The sequence below is a fragment of the Sardina pilchardus genome, chromosome 14 (genome assembly GCF_963854185.1).
Source record: "Sardina pilchardus chromosome 14, fSarPil1.1, whole genome shotgun sequence".
Taxonomy (NCBI): domain Eukaryota; kingdom Metazoa; phylum Chordata; class Actinopteri; order Clupeiformes; family Clupeidae; genus Sardina; species Sardina pilchardus.
Window position 1 is genome coordinate 5,039,480 of NC_085007.1, and position 19,824 is coordinate 5,059,303.

General features: G+C 43.6%; 3 protein-coding genes across 5 annotated transcripts in view; 1 reads left to right on the forward strand and 2 right to left on the reverse strand.

Moving 5' to 3' along the window:
* Positions 1-565: 565 nt before the first annotated feature.
* morn3 (MORN repeat containing 3) lies at positions 566-3,730 on the reverse strand. 2 transcript variants are annotated; one of them, XM_062554092.1, is made up of 6 exons: positions 3,557-3,730; positions 1,905-2,051; positions 1,652-1,809; positions 1,219-1,378; positions 930-1,114; positions 566-825 (listed from the first exon to the last, which is right to left on the reverse strand). In XM_062554092.1, exons 2-6 carry the CDS (start codon positions 2,047-2,049, stop codon positions 751-753), a joined length of 723 nt encoding a protein of 240 aa, XP_062410076.1. In that variant the 5' UTR covers positions 2,050-2,051; positions 3,557-3,730; the 3' UTR covers positions 566-750. The 2 variants fall into 2 exon arrangements, with proteins under 2 accessions (XP_062410076.1, XP_062410075.1); XM_062554091.1 differs by lacking the exon at positions 3,557-3,730 and adding an exon at positions 2,204-2,362.
* Positions 3,086-13,448, forward strand: tmem120b (transmembrane protein 120B). 2 transcript variants are annotated; one of them, XM_062554089.1, is made up of 12 exons: positions 3,086-3,216; positions 4,151-4,269; positions 4,475-4,591; positions 5,252-5,311; positions 5,435-5,530; positions 5,919-6,008; positions 6,365-6,430; positions 7,562-7,623; positions 7,972-8,064; positions 10,442-10,506; positions 13,076-13,144; positions 13,309-13,448. In XM_062554089.1, exons 1-12 carry the CDS (start codon positions 3,154-3,156, stop codon positions 13,423-13,425), a joined length of 1,017 nt encoding a protein of 338 aa, XP_062410073.1. In that variant the 5' UTR covers positions 3,086-3,153; the 3' UTR covers positions 13,426-13,448. The 2 variants fall into 2 exon arrangements, with proteins under 2 accessions (XP_062410073.1, XP_062410074.1); XM_062554090.1 differs by lacking the exon at positions 3,086-3,216 and adding an exon at positions 3,909-4,047.
* A 4,404-nt stretch (positions 13,449-17,852) lies between these two features.
* Positions 17,853-19,824, reverse strand: part of rhof (ras homolog family member F) — a 9,497-nt gene continuing 7,525 nt past the window's right edge. The window contains exon 5 of the mRNA XM_062554221.1: positions 17,853-19,269. Coding sequence (XP_062410205.1) covers positions 19,105-19,269 — 165 coding nt within the window. The 3' untranslated portion in view covers positions 17,853-19,104. The remainder of the gene's footprint in view (positions 19,270-19,824) is intronic.

Sequence of the window (19,824 nt, forward strand, 5' to 3'; positions counted from 1 at the left end):
TTGTAGTGTTTCTGAATTTCTAATGAAGTTTATAAGCTCATTTGAAGATTTAATGCCACACGCACTTTGCCAGTTGCAGGCATAGATGATTATGTTCTTGTGACTATTAATGTAGATATTTATACCATGCCACAAAATATGTAAATGTTGAACATTTATGAATGACTGACTATTGTATGAAGTGATTTTGTGAATTTTCTTGTCATATGTTAATGAATAGTTGTATGTTTTCAACCGATTTTTTATAAATTGCCATTTTAGTTAAGAATCTCTAAATTACCTTGGGTTGTTATTTACAGCAAGTCTTTGCAACAATTTGACCCTTTATGATAGAGATGGGTGAAATTATCAATACAGTGTAGTCTCACAATGTCTTTACACACAATATTATATTGATAGTGTTGCTGTGTTTTGATATTTAATTAATATAATTTAATTTGACAGATAAAAACATCTGTCATTCAAATTCAGTGAAAGCAACTCTTTCACGTCATGCAATTTGGAAATATAATACACTGTTTACTCTGTAATGCTGCTTTAAGAATCACTTGGTAATGCCCCAGAAAGCAGTAAATGTCTTCATGTAGGGTGAAGACTTCAATTTATTGTGAAGTTCATTCACAAACTCAGGTTGGTAGAGAAATCCTACTGGTGCAGTTGTTGATGTTTGTTCCAAGTTTGTTAGTGAGACGTCTCAAAAATCCATACTCAGTCCTGAGATGAGCTAAAGGCAGGATTGGCTTGTGATTTTCAGGACTCAGTTGAGTCTACTTCTACTAAACAACTTGTTTCCATTAGAACAGCATTCATATCCAACAACCGAACCTTTAAGGAGAAAAATAATAATGGAATTGCTTAAATAAAAGGCAGTATGATTAGACACAGATCATTTAACACACTGTACCCTGATGTACAGTATGTGTCCTCACCTGGGGAATAGGGTACATTGTCGGGTTTGATGCTTCTTCTCTCCCAAAATCCGAGACTGTCCCACATTTAGCCACTCCATTCTCCCAGCTGCCCTCGTACAGCTGACCCTTCTTCTGGTAGAGGAATTTTCCAGGGCCGTGCTTCTTCCCTTGCCTCCAGCCACCTTCGTACCTGTTCTCATTGGCTAGAACACGGATAACAGGACCTGTTACTGATAAACTGCACTGCTGCCATTGGAAGAATAGTGATATATCTGTATAACAAAGACTGATTCAATCAAGACCATACCAAGTCGCAGCATGCCCTGCCCGTGATGGTTATCTTTCAGCCATTCACCCTCGTATGTATCTCCGTTGGCATAGTACATTCTGCCCCATCCAAATCTCAGGCCTTCATTCCACTCTCCCTCATACCAGGAATTTTCACCGTAAAAGTGCGTCCCAAAGCCCTTGACGTTATGGACGAGATTAGTTTTACTAAGGAACAAGTTCACTAAATGCATAACCCTTATCAAAAAGGATTTCAATCAGATTTTGGAACTAAAATCCTGTAGGATTCCAATAGCAACAATCCTACAGGATTTAGGAATCCTCTAGGATTGTCCAAAAGAAATTCCAAAATCTGATTGGAATCCTATAAGACTTTTTGATAACACAAACATACAAAAACAATATAAAGCTTGCATGAGTTCACATAATTGCCTATTCTGAAACGCACTTACATCTTTCTTGCCATTTTTCCATTCACCACAGTATATTCTTTTGTAGTCATTCGTTGCAGGATCTAGACGACTAAATGTACCGTATCCATCCCGTTTGTCATATTTCCAATCACCATCATATATTACCCCTGATTTTTTCCAAACCTGGGTTCCTTTACCTTATGTACATACAACAGAATTATTATGTTGACAGCGTTATTAGGACAAGAAGAATAATGAATAAAAGAAGGGGGTCAGGCAGTTAAAAAATCACCATGTTTTTTGTTATCAAGCCACTCTCCAGTGTACTTGTCCCCATTGACGGAATAGACACTATGCAGCAATCCACACTTCTGTGCCTTCTGCTCCCAGATTTTCACTGGAGGCACCGTTGTTTTTGGTATCTTCTTATGAGGCATTCCTTCAAATATGAAATATAAAATTGAAGACCGTTCGACAAGTTACTGTAGATGTCCTGGACAATGTAACATTGTGTACTTGGCAAAGATGTTAGCTATTCACCCGGTTAGCTAGCACCCATAAAATACATGGAGAAAACGTTGACAACAGTACCTTTTGTGGACAAAAACGGTTGGCTGTGTTGGTTCAGTGAACGACTCCTATTAGCTCAGTTCACTGTTGATTTGAACAAGGCAATTGAGACAAACAAATTTGCGCACTAACTTAGGTCAGTGCCGACAGAACCAGCTACCATGATTCCTGGCCTGCTACAGCACGCGTCCTCTTGTAACCTAGCAACCAAAGATTCTAGCAACACACCAGTCTTCTAGTCTAGAATCCGGCTACAAAGTTTCTGTTTGTCGTGTTCTAGAATCTCTACACATGTCTGAGACTAGTGATGATGGTCATGTCAGTGTCAGCCCAGTCTACCTTACGAAGAATACTTTTACTTGTATAGATTAGAAAATATCAGTTTCACGAACTGAGTAGAATACTCTGATTTTTTGGGGAGTGACAAACTCCACTGATTAAAAAAAAAAGACACCAATGGCTTGCATCGTGACATGTATTGCAGGAGGTGAACATGCAGACCTGCCAGTTGCCCAGATGTTAATTCCAAGCGTGGAAAGCACATAATTACATTACATTTCGTGTGATTTTCAAATAAAACGTTTTCTTATATTGTAAGTATTTTGTATCACATACTCATTGGTAATGTACGTTCATAGTGAATGATAAAAAAATAGGGTTGTTTTTTTTATTTATTAGAGTCATTGTTGTTGATTTCAATACATTATCAATTGTGAAAACAGTTGTGCAGAAAGGGTACGTATTCTACTCTGAAGGAGTTGATAGTACCAGACACAGCTCACAGAAGTGAAACACTTATGCAACACTGTCCTCACATTGGACACAGTTGCTGATTGTGATGGCTAAGAATTGGGATGAGAGAAATTGTATCCGATCAACACGCATGCGCCATTGGACAGCGTTAAGACAGCCAGTCACCGCTGTGGTCCACGGTGGTGCGAGGCAAGGAGCGCGCAGGGAAGCGGGGGACGATGGCACTTGAGAAGTGTCAAACTGAATGGGACGAAATCGAGAAAGAATATCAGCAATTGCAGGTGAGGAGTTGCTTACGTTTATAACTTTCGTGTTTTATTGCGTGCAAGGCGGCCGTGTCTTGCTGTGTGCTTGGAGTAACGTGGGCATTGCTTCAGAGCTGTTGCAGTTTGCTAGCTAGCTAGCTACAAGGTTATCATATTCCTATTGTTGGTAGACAGCCTACGAGTGGTTGGCTAATGTCCCAGTGGCTACCTTGTCTTTCCAACAAACACTCTAGGTGGATTCACTGGTGTTTGGTAGTGTTTGCCATATAACAACATATACCGATTAATTGGTTACAGGGTGAAGTTGTTTGCAATTCACCTTCATCCCATTTGGCTCTGACAGTCCGATACTCACCTATTTGACAACTGGCAGGAGAGCTAGCAATAGCTAATAGCCCAGTTAGCTTGATAGCAGTGTCTGACTTGCCGAGTGTGTCAAAAAGCACTTGGCCATCTATGCATGATTAACAGTAGGTTGTTGTATGTTTTTGCAGAGGTGGCTGATAATTCACATTTTCTTTAAATAGATGCATGCACCGAATTGAGGTAGACAGCTTTTTGAGCTGAGCTAAAGCCAGGTTACTCCAGGTTTATCTTTCCAGTGAAGAGTTAAAGGTCTGACACTGCCTCATTGGTTTGTGTAGTCAGGTGAGCACGTCTGGTCTTGTCGGGGGAGTAACAGGTCGTAAAGACTGAGCTGTTTGCTGGAAACATGGCTGGGTCTTCTGCGCTATGGCCAAGTCAGCCAGGCTATACATAGGATATATGTATTGTATAGGATATATATAGGATATATTTATAGGATATGTGGCTGTGTGCTTTTTAAAAATCAGATGAATGTGTGATGTGAGTGGCAGGTTTCATCACCTTCATCGCAGCGTTAGTAGAATATATTGTATGCAGACCAATGTGTTATTGCTTCATCACTCTCTTCCCTGTTTGTTTTCAGGAGACGCATAAGGTGTACCGACAGAAGCTGGATGAGCTCACGAGTCTCCAGGCGATATGCAGCAGTGCCATTAGCAAGCAGAGGAAAGGCCTTAAGGACCTCAAGCACAGTTTGCACAAGTATGCATCAACACATCAGCGCAACACAATTCACACAACATTAGCCAAACGTTTGCATGCAATATTCCTATTGGTTTACTGCTCTGATTTAATAGTCTTCCTGTGTTTGACAGACATGTGTTTTAATTTGACTATATCTATTACTTGGACTGAATGGGCTAGCATTGGTGCACTGTCCTGACACTATTCTTGTTGTGATTGGCAGATGCGCTTTGACATCCGATGAGAAACAATCTGAACAACTAAAGGACATAGAAGGCCAAATCAAAGAGAAACAACATGTCTTCTTTGATATGGAAGCATATTTGCCAAAGAAGAATGGGTAAGTATTAGCCTGGCCCAGCCCCCTAGATCTTCTTTCAGGTAGATCTAGTCTGGCAACCTATAGATAGGTCATAACCATTTCCCTCAGGCCAGTCAGTGACGAGAGAAGAAGATGAAAGTGAAACTTATTGTGATAAACAGAAGTAGCAACGCCTGCAAACATCAAAAGAATGGAATTGGGAAAATGCAGATATATATTTACAGCAAAGGTAGACCCACATACATTGTTTCCTGACTGTTGATGCTGTTTATGGTCAGTTTGTAAAGTTTAGGCGAAGTAAGAAGTAATGTTAGACATCTCCGATCAATGTGATTGGTAAGGCTCGACCAATGATTTCAAAGTTGGTGCCCGTTGCGATGCAGTGTTGCAAATGTGTCCCAATCGAGAGTTGCCAGACTCAATTCACTTCATGAAATAGTCTGGATATTTCCAGGCTAGTTAAGCATATCTCTCTGAAAATAAACCACAGGATTGAATCAATGTGTTGAAGTGTGTCTGTGTCTGTGTCTGTGTCTGTGTCTGTGTCTGTGTCTGTGTCTGTGTCTGTGTCTGTGTCTGTGTGTTTGCATGCATTCGTATACATATGCAAGTGCGTTTCTCCACATGTTGTTTTTGCTGATGTATAAGTTGTGTGTTTATCTGTTTTCATCCCCACAGATTGTACTTAAATTTGGTCTTGGGAAATGTGAATGTAACTCTTCTCAGCAATCAGGCTAAGTAATGTCCACATTATGAGTAACACTTCTGCTATCTTCCATATCTCATATACACAACATTTTGAGTTCATGTCTCAAGGTTTCAATTGCATTTTGTTTCCCATTGCCTACTTCCCTGGGTTAGGTTTGCCTATAAAGATGAATATGAGAAGTTCAAACTTTACCTGACAATTATTCTGATGTTTGGTGCCATGGCCTGTCTCTTCTTTTTCAACTACCGGTGAGCAGTCTGTTCTCTACTATTTGATGTCCTTTTAATGTCATGCTTTTTAATGTTTGCCATAAATGTGATGCTTTTAAAGTTGGATGATTGGCATCAGTGTTTCTATTGCTTACACAACCGCTTTGATGAAGTGAGGCCAAATGATATTATTTGTCATGTCGTTATAGATTGATATTGATATTGTTTGTCATGTCATTGTTGTTATAGTGTGCAATGAGCTGTTATCGGCTAGAGTCGCATTTGAAACTGTAGCGATAACCGTTATTGTGTCAGTGGAAGTGTGAATGGACCTTAATGGGAGTTTGTTTATATCAGGAAGTTGATAACGCTGACTGTTTGCTATTACACGTTCGCAAAACATGATTGTCTCTCTTTTCCGCCCCAGTGTCACAGATGAAATCTTCAATTTTTTACTCGTTTGGTACTATTGCACACTGACGATAAGGGAGAGTATTCTGATCAGTAATGGGTCACGGTGAGTTTTGCTCCACTTAGACGTCGATTCTCATATTTGCGCATGCTGTTGAGTAGCTGCTACAGTAGTTTTGCTCCGGAGTCTCCAGCCTCCCGTGCTACAGGATTAGTTGTGTGATGAATTCTATCCTTTGTTACTGCATTTGTTCACATCTCTGGGAAATCTGTAATCAACTAACTTTAATCAATGCTACCTTATTTATCTAATCTTGTTATTTTTTATAAACCATAGAATGTTTTCTGTAGTCTAAATATTTTGGTGAAGATAAAGCACCATAATGTGATTTGTGTACGGTGTGCTTTTTGTGTGTCGTCGTGTTGCTATGACGGCTGATGTGTGGTTTGTGTGCTTCTCAGAATCAAAGGATGGTGGGTTTTACATCATTATGTCTCTACCTTCCTGTCGGGGGTCATGTTGACCTGGTACGTAGACGTGTTCTCACCCTTCTAGCTTATCGCTCCAGAACTCTCTTCCGTCAGTCCATTTACAGACATCTTATCAGTCTTCTAAGATTATTTTTCCGCACCGCAAATGTAGCATTTCAGTTGCGGACTTGGTGTAGCCTGGGCCTTACACACACACACACACACACACACACACACACTGCCATGACAGTCTGTCCATAGAGCCACATCATGTCCACTGCAGTGTCTTATGTGATCACGGATAAATGGTCTGGTTGTCACTATCCACGATATTCCGCAGCCAACAATGGGGGTCGCCATGACACCGAGACGGTTTTCTATTTCCGGCGAAGCTGCATTGTATCTGTTTTAACGTGACGGTTTACGGTGCTTAACATGTCATAACGCATATAAAAGTCAACTTTTCTATTTTATATCGGTTATATGTGATGCAGTATATACATGCTGAGGGCAGAATTGTCAACATTTCGAAAGAAATCGAAGTTGAGGCATAATCTAGTTAGCTATGGAGAACGCACATGTTAACAGAATGAACGGAAGTTGAAAACAGTATCGTAACCATCGCAACGATGCATATTTCCGGGTTAAGGAATGAGGTGGATAGGGTTAAGTATGCACTCTGACTGCCATACCAACGAGCCTGGCTCTTTGGCATTGTGGTCAAGCTGCAGGGTTATAGCCAGCCCAGACCACGTCTCCTGGTGAGGTGGGGTGATTGCTCTCTCCCTTCTCAACACCCCTCCTTTGCTTGTCTCTTAGCCTGTAGAGTAGAGTTGTTATTTACTCAAGGCAGTTCGCCTGTAGAGTAGTTATTTACACAAGGCAGTATCTCTCTTTGTTCATATGTTTAGTGCCCCTTACTCTATCCACAGAGGAGTCATCTATGCACTGCAGTGGCTATATGTATCTTACAATGTCATCAAGCTCGTCAATAGAATAGTCATTGGTGAACAGTCATACATACCATAATTTATCTGCATTTACATTAATGGCTAGTTAATGTGTTACTGTATGTATGTGAATTTCACCCACGACAGGGTTTCCCTAGCAGTGTTTGGATCTTGAGTAGATTGTCATCACTTCAAAATGAACTAAGGAATGAACTTACTGTCTGTGCTTGTGTCCCAGGCCAGAGGGATCAATGTATCAGATGTTCAGAAGTCAGTTCCTGGCTTTCTCCATCTATCAGAGTAAGTCCAATTGACAGCAATTCTGTCTAGTTTGCACAGAAAGGCTTTCCATTCTTCAGATGTTGAGTGACTTCTTTTTATAAGGGGCGGTAGTAGTGTAGTGGTTAAAGAGCAAGGCACTTAACCTCAAGTTGCTCTGGGAACAGTGTCATCCTTTGTAATATAGTTGACATATGTAAGTACCTTTGGACATTTTAATGTAATGTAATGTTATCACTGCTCACTAGAGTAAATCTGTCTGCCATATTAAAGTCTACTTGGAGGCGGGGGGGGAATGTGTTAATGATAAGTCGTGTTAATTAATTAGTTAAGTAATTAGTAATTAATAGATCATTGCTTGTGCTTCAGGTTTTTTACAGTTTCTTCAGTACTACTACCAGAGTGGCTGTCTGTATCGGCTGCGGGCTTTAGGGGAGAGAAACCAGCTGGACCTGACCGTCGGTAAGAGGAGAGGGATTCACCATTCAGTTCTTCAGTACCTTTCTCACTGCAATAGGACTTGGTAGTAGTTGTGTAGCTGTTAGGGATTAGCCTCGGTGTGCTCGGGACAAAACATCTACAAAAGACATCTATCATGTCGCATACGTATAACACATCTTCAACAACCTACATACCACACAGAATCACCAAAGATCCTTGATTATCGCTTTAACCCTTTCCGGAATCATATCAATACAGCATAAAATCATATCCTCTCATAATATAAGATTGGGGACAGGCCACAAAGAGGCTAAAGTGGCCCAAATTAAAATGATCGGTGGTTAGAGATACAGAATAGTCCAGGATAATCCAGAATAGCACAGCAAAGAGAGTCTTAGGACAGGGTGTCAATGCAGCTTTGTGCCGGACTGTCACTGACCCCCAGTCCCAATCAAAGAAAGTGTTCCTAACGAACAATGGCGCCAGTGTGTGCAGTGTTTCATACTTGCTGTGGATTTACAAAGCAAGCGGATTATGTAGGCCCGAGTGAAACGTAAGTGAATGAATTCACCTTGCTGTGTGTGTATGTATGTGTGTGCTCTTTCTAAAAATAGAGCTAACGCATAAAAATACACACTCGTCTCGTTTTTACGGACACGTGGTGCACTCCGAGTCTAAAGTGCTGCATTGATTCCAGTGGAGTCCTGTCTGTAACAATAGACAGACGGTCAGCTGGAGAACGCCTCAGTAATGGCTCTGGTGTAAATGTCCTCTCCTGCGTCTGTTGCTGCTGTGCGGACCAGTCAGGACTGGACTGCGTGACCTGCTTTCTAGAGATTCTATCCGCATGTGCTGACATGCTGTCCGCTGTTAGACCGTACATTTTCCTAGTGAATTCCTCTGCCTTTTGGGGTGTTTTTGGGCACCTTTAGGGCCGCAAGCTTCAGAGTTGTTGCATGTCCTTCATGCTGTGTCAGCTGACATGCTCCCTCCCTCCCTCCCTCCCTCCCTCTCTCCCTCCCTCCCTCCTCCTCCCATCCAGCCATGGGGCCTTAGGGTAGAACTGCTGGATTGGGCCCCCAAAGCCATGCGTAGAACAACTGCAGAGTCAGGGTTAGTTTGTAGTGCAGAGCCATGGGTAGAACAACTAAAGAGTTAAGGTTTAGTGTGTAGTGCAGAGCCATGGGTAGAACAACTAAAGAGTTAAGGGTTAGTGTGTAGTGCAGAGCCATGGGTAGAACAACTAAAGAGTTAAGAGTTAGTTTGTAGTGCAGAGCCATGGGTAGAACAACTGAAGAGTTAAGGTTATACAAGAGTATAAGGTTGCATACAAGGGTGTACAAGGGCTCTAGGGTGTTCAGACCAGCATTCAACGTTAACTTTTCAAAGTGGTTAAAAGTTGATCTTTAGGTTGCCAGAGCTTACCAAATCTGGTTGCCTCTTGCAACAATTTGGTAGCCAAGGGCATCCAGGCAACCATCAATGTGGAACCCTGGTTTAGACTAAAGACTAAAAGACTAGCAGTGGCGTAGCGATGATCGATGTGAGGCCATGGAATGTTTGTGAAATTCAGCGCTCTGTAGCAGTCACAACCCTTAGCGCCGTGAGGTGTTGCACGACAAAGGAAACAAAACAGATGTCCACTTTTCAGGCGGCTGTGTGTGTTAAGCTGTAGAGGCCCCAGAGGGGGCCACAGCGCGAGGGCCCCATACAGAGCTGCCTTAGCTCACTCATCCACCGCACCGTGCTCTCTCACTTCCGCCTTAATCCTCACAGTGGGTGCCTCTCAACCTCTCTCCTCCATCCTCGATGCTCTGTCCTCCTAGGCTCGTTCCCACTGATCTATAGCTAACACTGGATAGACTATCCCATTGTTGCCGGCCCATCGTTCTTTGTCTAGATCAGAGACATCATAGACCGCAGTGAGGACGAGGACTGAGGAAGGAAGGGAGGATGTATAAAACACAAATGAGAGGCACCCAGTGACGGGGAATGGCGTGAGAGAAGGAGGTTCACATCCCTCGCACAAATGTTTACTGATGGGTCAGATATACACACATACAGACACAGTGTATATGGTTGTAGAATAGAAATGTGTTCAAATCAATAACTGAATATGAGTGAATGCTGTATGAAATACTGTGTTAGAGATCAGGTTTTAGAGACCCATGCCATTGATAAGGTAGTTAATTTTATGCTTTATATTGCACTGTGTAATTTCATTACCCGTTTAGTCAGTTTTTGAAGAACTTGGTACTGTATAAGCACTAAATGGCATTGAATAATGACACTAGGGGGCTAACTGTCAACTACTATTGCTGTAATGTAATTGTGTGTGTGTGTGTGTGTGTGCGCGCCTGCGTGTGTGTGTGTGTGTGTGTGTGTGTCATCTCCTCAGAGGGCTTCCAGTCGTGGATGTGGAGAGGGCTCACCTTCCTGCTCCCCTTCCTCTTCTTTGGCCATGTGAGTCTTAACACCCGCCGTGCTGCTTGGTTTCCAGTAGCCTTAGAAAGAATCCTAACACCTGTGACATCCAGTAGCCTTAGAAAGAATCTTAACACCTGTGCTTGGCTTTCAATAGCCTTAGAAAGAATCTTAACACCTGTGACATCCAGTAGCCTTAGAAAGAATCCTAACACCTGTGACATCCAGTAGCCTTAGAAAGAATCTAAACTGTGGCTTCTAGTAGCCTCGGGGAGAATCTTTGCACCAGTGCTTGGCCTCCAGTAGCCTCAGGGAGAATTTTACCACCTGTGCTTGGCTTTCATTAGCCTAATAAAGAGCTTAGCACTTATTAACACCTGATTGGTAGGGTATGAAGTTTCCCTCAAGTGTTTTGATCCTACAGCAACCACAACTCGTCCCTTGATTATGAGAACATATATATTATTTATTTGCATAAAACAGTGGGTTGCACCGACTCATAATTTGCATCTGCCAAATTGTTCATGAATGCACTTATATTATAAATATGCTCTCATGGTGCATCTGATGAGGAGCTCACAGGACCAGAGACTAACCAAAAAGATTCTTTAGAACTGATGAACTGTGTCGTGGAACTAACTCAGCAGGGTCTCTGTTACATCACCACCAAAGATCATAGAGCGCTACGCGTAGCATCACATTCCAGACGTGACCTCTAGTCCAGACAAGGTCAAGATGCCTGTGAGGGCCAAGAGCATGTGCAGTACACACAGCAGGGAGAGGGAGAGAGAGAAAGAAACACACACACACACACACACATACAGTATATATATACATATACATACAGTGCCTATAGAAAGTTATCATACCCTTTTGAAATAGTTACTTTTTTTTGTCTTACAGCCTGAAATCAAAACCCATTTTAAAAAAAATCTTTTCCAGTTTTATTTACAAATGTAGCTGTACAACATCAAAATAATGAAAAAAAAGTAAACAGTTCTGAAAATTAATAAAAAATGAAAAACTAGAATAACAGGGTTGGAAAAGTCATCATACCCCTGACTTAATACTTTGTAAAGCTTCCTTTTGCTTTCATTACAGCCATCAATCTGTTTGGATATGTCTCTATTATAGCTTTGCACACCTAGATAAAGGAATATTTTTCAATTTTCCGTGCAGAAATGTTAAAATTTAGTCAAATTCTGTAGGGAATGGCGATGGACTGCTCTCTTCAAGTCAATCCACATATTTTCTATAGTATTTAAGTCAGGGCTCTGACTTTGCCACTCAAGGATATTCACCATCCTATCCTTAAGCCACTGCTTTGTTCTTTTGGCAGTATGTTTAGGATTTTTGTCTTGTTGGAAGGCGAATGACCTCCCCATCCTCAGCTGTTTAGGAGAGGGACGCAGGTTTTCCTCAAGAATTTTGGTGTACTTGGCAGCATCCATTTTCCCTTCTATCCTGACCAATTGCCCAGTCCCCGCTGAAGAGAAACATCCCCAAAACATAATGTTGCCCCCACCATGCTTCAAAGTAGGTATGGTGTGTTTTGGGTGTGTTTGGGTGTGTATACTGGGTTTGGTTAGCGCCTGGAGCTCAGTCCAAAAACTTCGATCTTAGTCTCCAAAAAGTTCGATCTTAGTCTCATCTGACCATATAAGCTTTTTCCACATGGTAGCAGAATATTCCAGATGTGTTTTTGCACTGAACTCCAAGCGCAATGTTTGGCGAAAACCAACACAGTACACCACCCAAAACACACCATACCTAGTGTGAAGCATGGTGGGGGCAACATTATGTTGTGGGGATGTTTCTTTTCAGCGGGAACTGGGCAATTGGTCAGGATAGAAGGGAAAATGGATCCTGCCAAGTACACCCACATTCTTAAGGAAAACCTGCGTCCCTCTCCTAGACAGCTGAGGATGGGGAGGTCATTCGCCTTCCAACACGACAAAAATCCTAAACATACTGCCAAAAGAACAAAGCAGTGGATTAAGGATAGGATGGTGAATATCCTTGAGTGGCAAAGTCAGAGCCCTGACTTAAATACTATAGAAAATATGTGGATTGACTTGAAGAGAGCAGTCCATCGCCATTCCCTACAGAATTTGACTAAATTTTAACATTCCTGTACGGAAAATTGGGCAAATATTCCCCTATCTAGGTGTGCAAAGCTATAATAGAGACATATCCAAACAGATTGATGGCTGTAATGAAAGCAAAAGGAAGCTTTACAAAGTATTAAGTCAGGGGTATGATGACTTTTCCAACCCTGTTATTCTAGTTTTTCATTTTTTATTAATTTTCAGAACTGTTTACTTTTTTTTCATTATTTTGATGTTGTACAGCTACATTTGTTAATAAAACTGGAAAAGATTTTTTTTAAAATGGGTTTTGATTTCAGGCTGTAAGACAAAAAAAGTGACTATTTCAAAAGGGTATGATGACTTTCTATAGGCACTGTACACACACACACATTGCTAATTACCCATTAATAACAATCAGATGAACTTTGTCACAAGGTTTGAGGAGGGGTTGATCATCATCACAAGAAGAGAAAAGGCTGTGAGGTGACCAGGATGTGTTCTCTCTTTCTCTTCATTAGTTCTGGCAGTTGTACAACGCAATTACCCTATTTACCCTGGCCAGCCATGAGGACTGCAAGGAGTGGCAGGTAAGGGTGTGGTCTCCAGTCCAGGTGGATTTGATCTGGTCCGACTGGTTGACATTTATAACAGCAATGTCATCATCTTCATACCTTCAAAATGACTGCAGGAATGACCTGTGTGTGTGTGTGTGTGTGTGTGTGTGTGTGTGTGTGTGTCTGTCCGCCTGCAGGTGTTCATGCTAGGGCTGACATTCCTGGTGCTGTTCCTGGGGAACTTTCTCACAACGCTCAAAGTGGTCCATCAGAAGATCCAGAAAAACAAAGAGAAACCGCAGAAGACCGAATGAGCCGGATCAGGACGTTTGAGGGGGGAGGGGGGAGGGGGGGAGGGGGGGGGGGGCTGGTGAAGAAAGACGAGGGGTCGGTGTTTGGGGGGGGGGGGGGGGGGGGGCTGGTGAGTTTGGGACGGGAGATGAACACCAAACAGAGTGGCCAGTGCAGGAAGAAAACAGAGTGGTCATCGCACCCTGACGCACACACTTCATTCAAGACTTTTGGGGAAAGGGGGGGGGGGGGGCTGTGAAGAGGGGCATTATGGGGTAGGAGAAGAGGGGCATTATGGGGTACGGGGGCTCAGTGGGGGCAGGAGGTCAAGGCAGCTGTGCTCTCCTGTGGTCTCTTTTTGTTTGTTTGTTTGTTTGTTTGTTTGTTTTTCTCATCTGGTTTACTTGTTTACATGCAACGAAAACACTAAGCGGGTGGATTCATGGTTGTGGTTCTTGTGCTGCTGTGTGGTGTGGGTCCGGTACTGCCCAGGGACCTCCAGTTCTGCTGTGTGGTGTGGGTCCGGTACTGTCCAGTTCTGCTGTGTGGTGTGGGTCCGGTACTGTCCAGTTCTGCTGTGTGGTGTGGGTCCGGTACTGTCCAGGGACGTCCAGTTCTGCTGTGTGGTATGGATCCGGTACTGCCCAGTTCTGCTGTGTGGTATGGGTCCAGTACTGCCCAGGGACGTCCAGTTCTGATGGGCAATTGGATGGGACAATGAAGTGCATGCATTCAGGAGTTTCCGTTCTTTGTGTGTTCGTTTTCCATTTTGAGCGTGGACATTTCATGGGAGCTCCCCTCAACTCAAAGGGAAGAGGATGGAAGATGGTGATGGTGATGGTGATGGTGGTGATGTTCACGGTTGAGAAGTGGCAGAGTTGTAGGTGAAGGAGCACTGTAGAGATCTTCTAAAGGGGAGTCCTGACGTGAAGGGCTGAATGGCTTGTTTCTCCACACTGCTGCTATCGAGAGATTCAGCCAGAGCATGTGTCAAGGTGTGTGTCAGGGCTGTCTGCTGCACTTGGAGGTGTTGGACACGGACACACACACACACACACACACACACACACGGAGACCAGCAGCACCATTGCAACCTCTTATTCTTTTGGCTGGATGTGTGTGCTGGATTTTATGGACCCCCACCCCCCCGGCCACCCCCCCCCCCCCCCCCCCCCCCCCACACACACACACACACACACACACACATACACACACAGACACACCATGTTGTCATGTCGATTGGCCCTCAGTCTAAGCCAGGGATTATCTCAGCTGCAGAGCCTTCGCTGCTGTAGGGAGGACAATGCCACTAAGCACTTATGTATAGAGAAATAAAAACACTAAGAGCAGTGAATCTGCTGGGTCTGTCAGCCGGTGAAGTGCGGAGTTGGGAGGCCCAGACTATGCATTGAGTTATGACCACTGGGAATATTCTGAGCGCAATTATTATTATGCAGTTCTCTGCCCTGATCTTCCTGTGTCTGTCCTGTTACGGAGTGAACCGCACTCTTGTTACACTGATGTAGTTTACACTATGCCATCGATGCTGCCCCCTCCTCAAGTAAAGCAGAAGTGCAAGATTAAGTCAAATTGACTAAAAATTTAGCAATTTATTTTGATGGTGTCAAATTTAATGGCAGAACGAAAGATCATGGCTCTTGTTGCAGACTTCTCTCGAGTCTGCCTCGCGTCTGTTTTGTGATTTGTCTGATTTGTTATAATCACGTACTGTGAAGCCATCTTTTGCTGCTAGCACAGCTACTGTAATGGTTTAGGACTGCTGCTGGAGTTGATGCTAGCACAGCTACTGTAATGGTTTAGGACTGCTGCTGGAGTTGATGCTAGCACAGCTACTGTAATGGTTTAGGACTGCTGCTGGAGTTGATGCTAGCACAGCTACTGTAATGGTTTAGGACTGCAGTTGGAGTTGATGCTAGCACAGCTACTGTAATGGTTTAGGACTGCTGCTGGAGTTGATGCTAGCACAGCTACTGTAATGGTTTAGGACTGCAGCTGGAGTTGATGCTAGCACAGCTACTGTAATGGTTTAGGACTGCTGCTGGAGTTGATGCTAGCACAGCTACTGTAATGATGTACAGTAGTTGATGCTAGCACAGCTACTGTAATGGTTTAGGACTGCTGCTGGAGTTGATGCTAGCACAGCTACTGTAATGGGGTAGGACTGCCGGAGGTGTCTGTCACTAAACGCTTTGTAACTTCAAGCAACGGCTATTGGCCGTGTACAGGTCGTGTTGATGGCACAGACAAAATGGCGGTGATTACGATTATGGAAATGTGACTGGGCGGCAGCCCTTCGTGGATCTAGGTGGACGTTTCGGCGTGGCATGCTTGCCTATTGCCTTACCCCCCAAACTGCCCCGGCCATCCAAGCAAGCTCCTCTCTAAGACTTCAAAGCAAGCATCCTAATGATGTGAAAATAAATAAGTAGGTCACTGAATATGTTTCTGAAATACTGTTTGTGGAAAATACTTTTTATATACGTAGTTGCTTACGCATGAAGAGTAAGACACAAGCAAGTTGTACGTTGTGACACCATTGTCATTACACCACAACATGCTGTGTGTGTGTGTGTGTGTGTGTGTGTGTGTGTGTGTGTGTGTGTGTGTGTGTGTGTGTGTGTGTGTGTGTGTGTGTGTGTGTGTGTGTGTGTGTGTGTGTGTGTGTGTGTGTGTGTGTGTGTGTGTGTGTGGTCACTGCCATCGTCTTCAGGCCTTCTGCTTTCCCCAGTAAAGACTGCAATCTGTGCCTACAACCCAAGCCTAGAAACTGGAGCTGAATGCAGGACGAAAGGTGTTTTGTTTGTTTGTCTTCTTGCATTCACGCATTCACTGTACATTGCTGGACATCAGAATAAAGCAATTTGGATCAGAATCTTGTGTGATGCCTTGGCTCTTCTTTTAGTCTCTCATGATGGTTACCTCAGGCTTCAAGTGTCACTACACGTTTGGCCACTAGGGAGAGTTCCTGCTGAGCTCATCAACGCAGACTCGTGTAGGTTACCACCAGTAGCCTACTACGTATGAGAATGTCGTTTTCACGCCTCAGATTTCCCAGTCTTTCCAAAAGGGAAGCTGTCTGCATATCATTTATTGTTATTCATCAAAGGCATTATTCATCTTAAGACATTATTCATCTTGAGGCTACTGAACAGAATGTCTCTGGAGGTTCACAATGTAGTCTCTTGGTGAGCTCTCAGCCAGTGCTTTTGTGCATCTCAGAGACAGCCCAAGGCTCAGGCGTGTTTAAGAATGAGCTGGTGGAGGGTAATCCTCTTTGATGTGTGGAACGCTCTCCTAGAGGAGTGCAGCCGTGCCGAAGACTGGATAAAGAAGCAGCGTCCCTCATTCAGGATTCACCCACGAGGGGTGATTGGGCAGCATTATGCAATGCCTCTATTTCACCATGGATCACTCCTTTCCCCTGTATTTGTCATGTGCAGTGATGTATTAAGAACTTAATGGAATCACCTGGGTTTTGCAGAGTCATAATATGTAGAATTATCCTTATCCTGCTATTGTTTTGATCAATCGGGGTCATGGGATGTGATTAAAACAAATAATTTGAGGCAAAGAAACTCTAAAAACTAGAAAATGTCAAATTAGAATTGTTTAAGTAAATGACTGATTTATATTCAACATGGTTGGGTTTCAGATCTGGCCATTTCTGCAGAAGCGATTTGTTTGTTGTCTTGGATAAATTAGCATTCTTTTGCTCATTTATCCAAAACCATCATTAGAGGGTTACCATCAAAGATCATAGAGCGCTATACACGCTCTAGAATCTTTGGTTACTAAGCTGCCCTACCAGAAGACCAGAGGAAACAAATGAGTTTGAAACTCAGAGAGCAAAGGCATTGTGATAGTAAATTAATGTGTGTGTGTGTGTGTGTGTGTGTGTGTGTGTGTGTGTTCTCATTTGTTATGAGAAGAAATCGACCTTGTTATGTGGGTCGTTGTAACCAGCCTCATGTAGTGTTTGGTACCTTCACCTTCATCCTCATCAGATTATCCCCTAATGTTCCCTCCTGTTACATGGAATACAACTGGTATCTCAGCCATTCATGTTTGCTCTGTAAGTGTGGCAGGTTCTCCAGTAGGAGGCAGTATAACCGCATTCTTCCACAGCTGACTCCTGGGAAAGGGTGGTACTTAACTAGGGTAGAGTGACAACAGAATGCTTTCCAGTGCCTTAACAGCACTCTCTCCAGACATGTGTTAAAATGCATGTGATGCAAATGCTGAGCATGGCTTTGGGCTGGGCTTGAGTGTGGGACTAATGTTCTCAGACATTCCATTATGGCGAACACCAAAGCCTGTCACTTCTACCACCATCGTTATGGTGACGGGCTGAAATCAACTGGAAGGTATGTCACGGTGAAGCCTACAAACCAGTTTGACGCCCTACTTAACCTGTGAAGCTGAGCCATGATATGTACAAAAATCATTTTATTATCTAAATAAAATAAAACAAAAAAAGAAAAAATAATAACAAACAAAAAAGTAAGCATTCAATCTGCCATCCGCTGTGGGTTGTGCAAAAGAAAAGAGAAATGAATTTAGGAAATTCTTATAGTCCTAGGCACAGTTTGTGCAATTAACGCACCCATCAGTTTCACATGCTACCAGTTTGACACAGGTTGGAGCCTGTAGAGAACTCTACTCATGTAAGCAATGAGTCTATTGTACAGTGGCCTGGCCACACACACACACACACACACACCATTCTCTGGTACTAGCAGCATAAACATATGACACTGAGCAGACATCTCAGAGTTCCCTGTGTGGCAGAAGAAGGCTCCTGCAGACATCCCAGAGTTCCCTGTGTGGCAGAAGAAGGCTCCTGCTCTGTGCTCTGTTTGAGGCAGCATCTGCGCTACTCCTCCTCCCTCCTTGAGTCGGGCTCTTCTGTGAGAGTGAAAGGTTGTGCAGCTCAGCTCCTCCGTGAGAGTGAAAGGTTGTGCAGCTCAGCGGTCTCTGAGGTCAGCAGGCAGAGAGGTGACTTTGCTCCGCATGGTCACTTATAAACCCAACCACAAAAAGGCCAGCGCATCTCTACATCACAACACCACAGGACCTCAGAGTGTCACACACACTCTGTACAGGGCAGCATCAAAACAGGTTAAAGGTTGGATTGGCCACACACACACACACACACACACACACAATATACACACACACACACACACACACACACACACACACACACACACACACACACACACACACACACACACACACACACACACACATGCGCACACACACACACACACACACACACTAGAGGTGAGTCCCTGCTTCGTCTGAGGGTCAGTAGGACCCCTCAATCACACGATGTATTGTGTGATTCAGTCTCCCTGACCAGTGAAAAATGTCACAATCCAACCTAAAGGTTTTCTCTAATACAAACCCTGAGAGACACGTCAAAGTACAATTGATAAAATATGCTATGAGAGTACCTACGCACATGGTTTGTCAACAAGCACATGGGTGCTTTGCTAAAAAAAAGTCTGTGTGCATCAAACGTTGAGCTATCAGCATGACAACATGTCCGTTTGGCTCTTTATGGTTCCACGTGATGATCATGGTTCCGTCACAGGATAGAACAGTGCATCAAATGTTGAGCTATAAGCATGATAACATGTCCGTTTGGTTCTTTATGGTTCCACGTGATCATGGTTCCGTCACAGGATAGAACAGTTCTTCCTCTTCTTCTTCTGGCGGTTCTTGCGGCGGATGGCCAGCGCTTTCTTGGTGGCCTCGCAGAAGATGTCCTCCACGTTCTCACGGTACTTGGCGGAACACTCCAGATAGAGGTCGGCCTGGATCTGCTGCCGAGTCTCGTCCCCCTGCAGACCGGAGTACAGAAGCAACACACACACACAGACGTCATCTACTGGTCACTGCACACACACACACACACACACAGATCATGCACTGGTCACTCACTACACACACACACACACATCTAATCACATATACACAGTAGCCATGCACTGGTCAATACACATAACAGTCATACACTGCTGGTCCCCATACACTCCAGTGATCTTCACACATACTTTATGCTTCATGCTTCATGCTTTTTCTTCATGCTAAATATCAACCCTTTTGACTTAACACACCAGTCTTGCAATGGTGCACTAGGTCTGTTTTACTGCGTACACTGGTAACTCACCGCACACGTCTCTCCTCACACTGCCAACAACAAACACCCCTGAGACATATCACTACACACACACACACACACACACACACACACACGTCACTAAATCTTTTCCACTTGACACAAACTGCTGCACACACACCGGTCATCCACGGGTCACTTCGCACATCAGTCAATCCGTACACTCACACTACAAACACTGATAAACACACACGCACACACACACACACACACACAC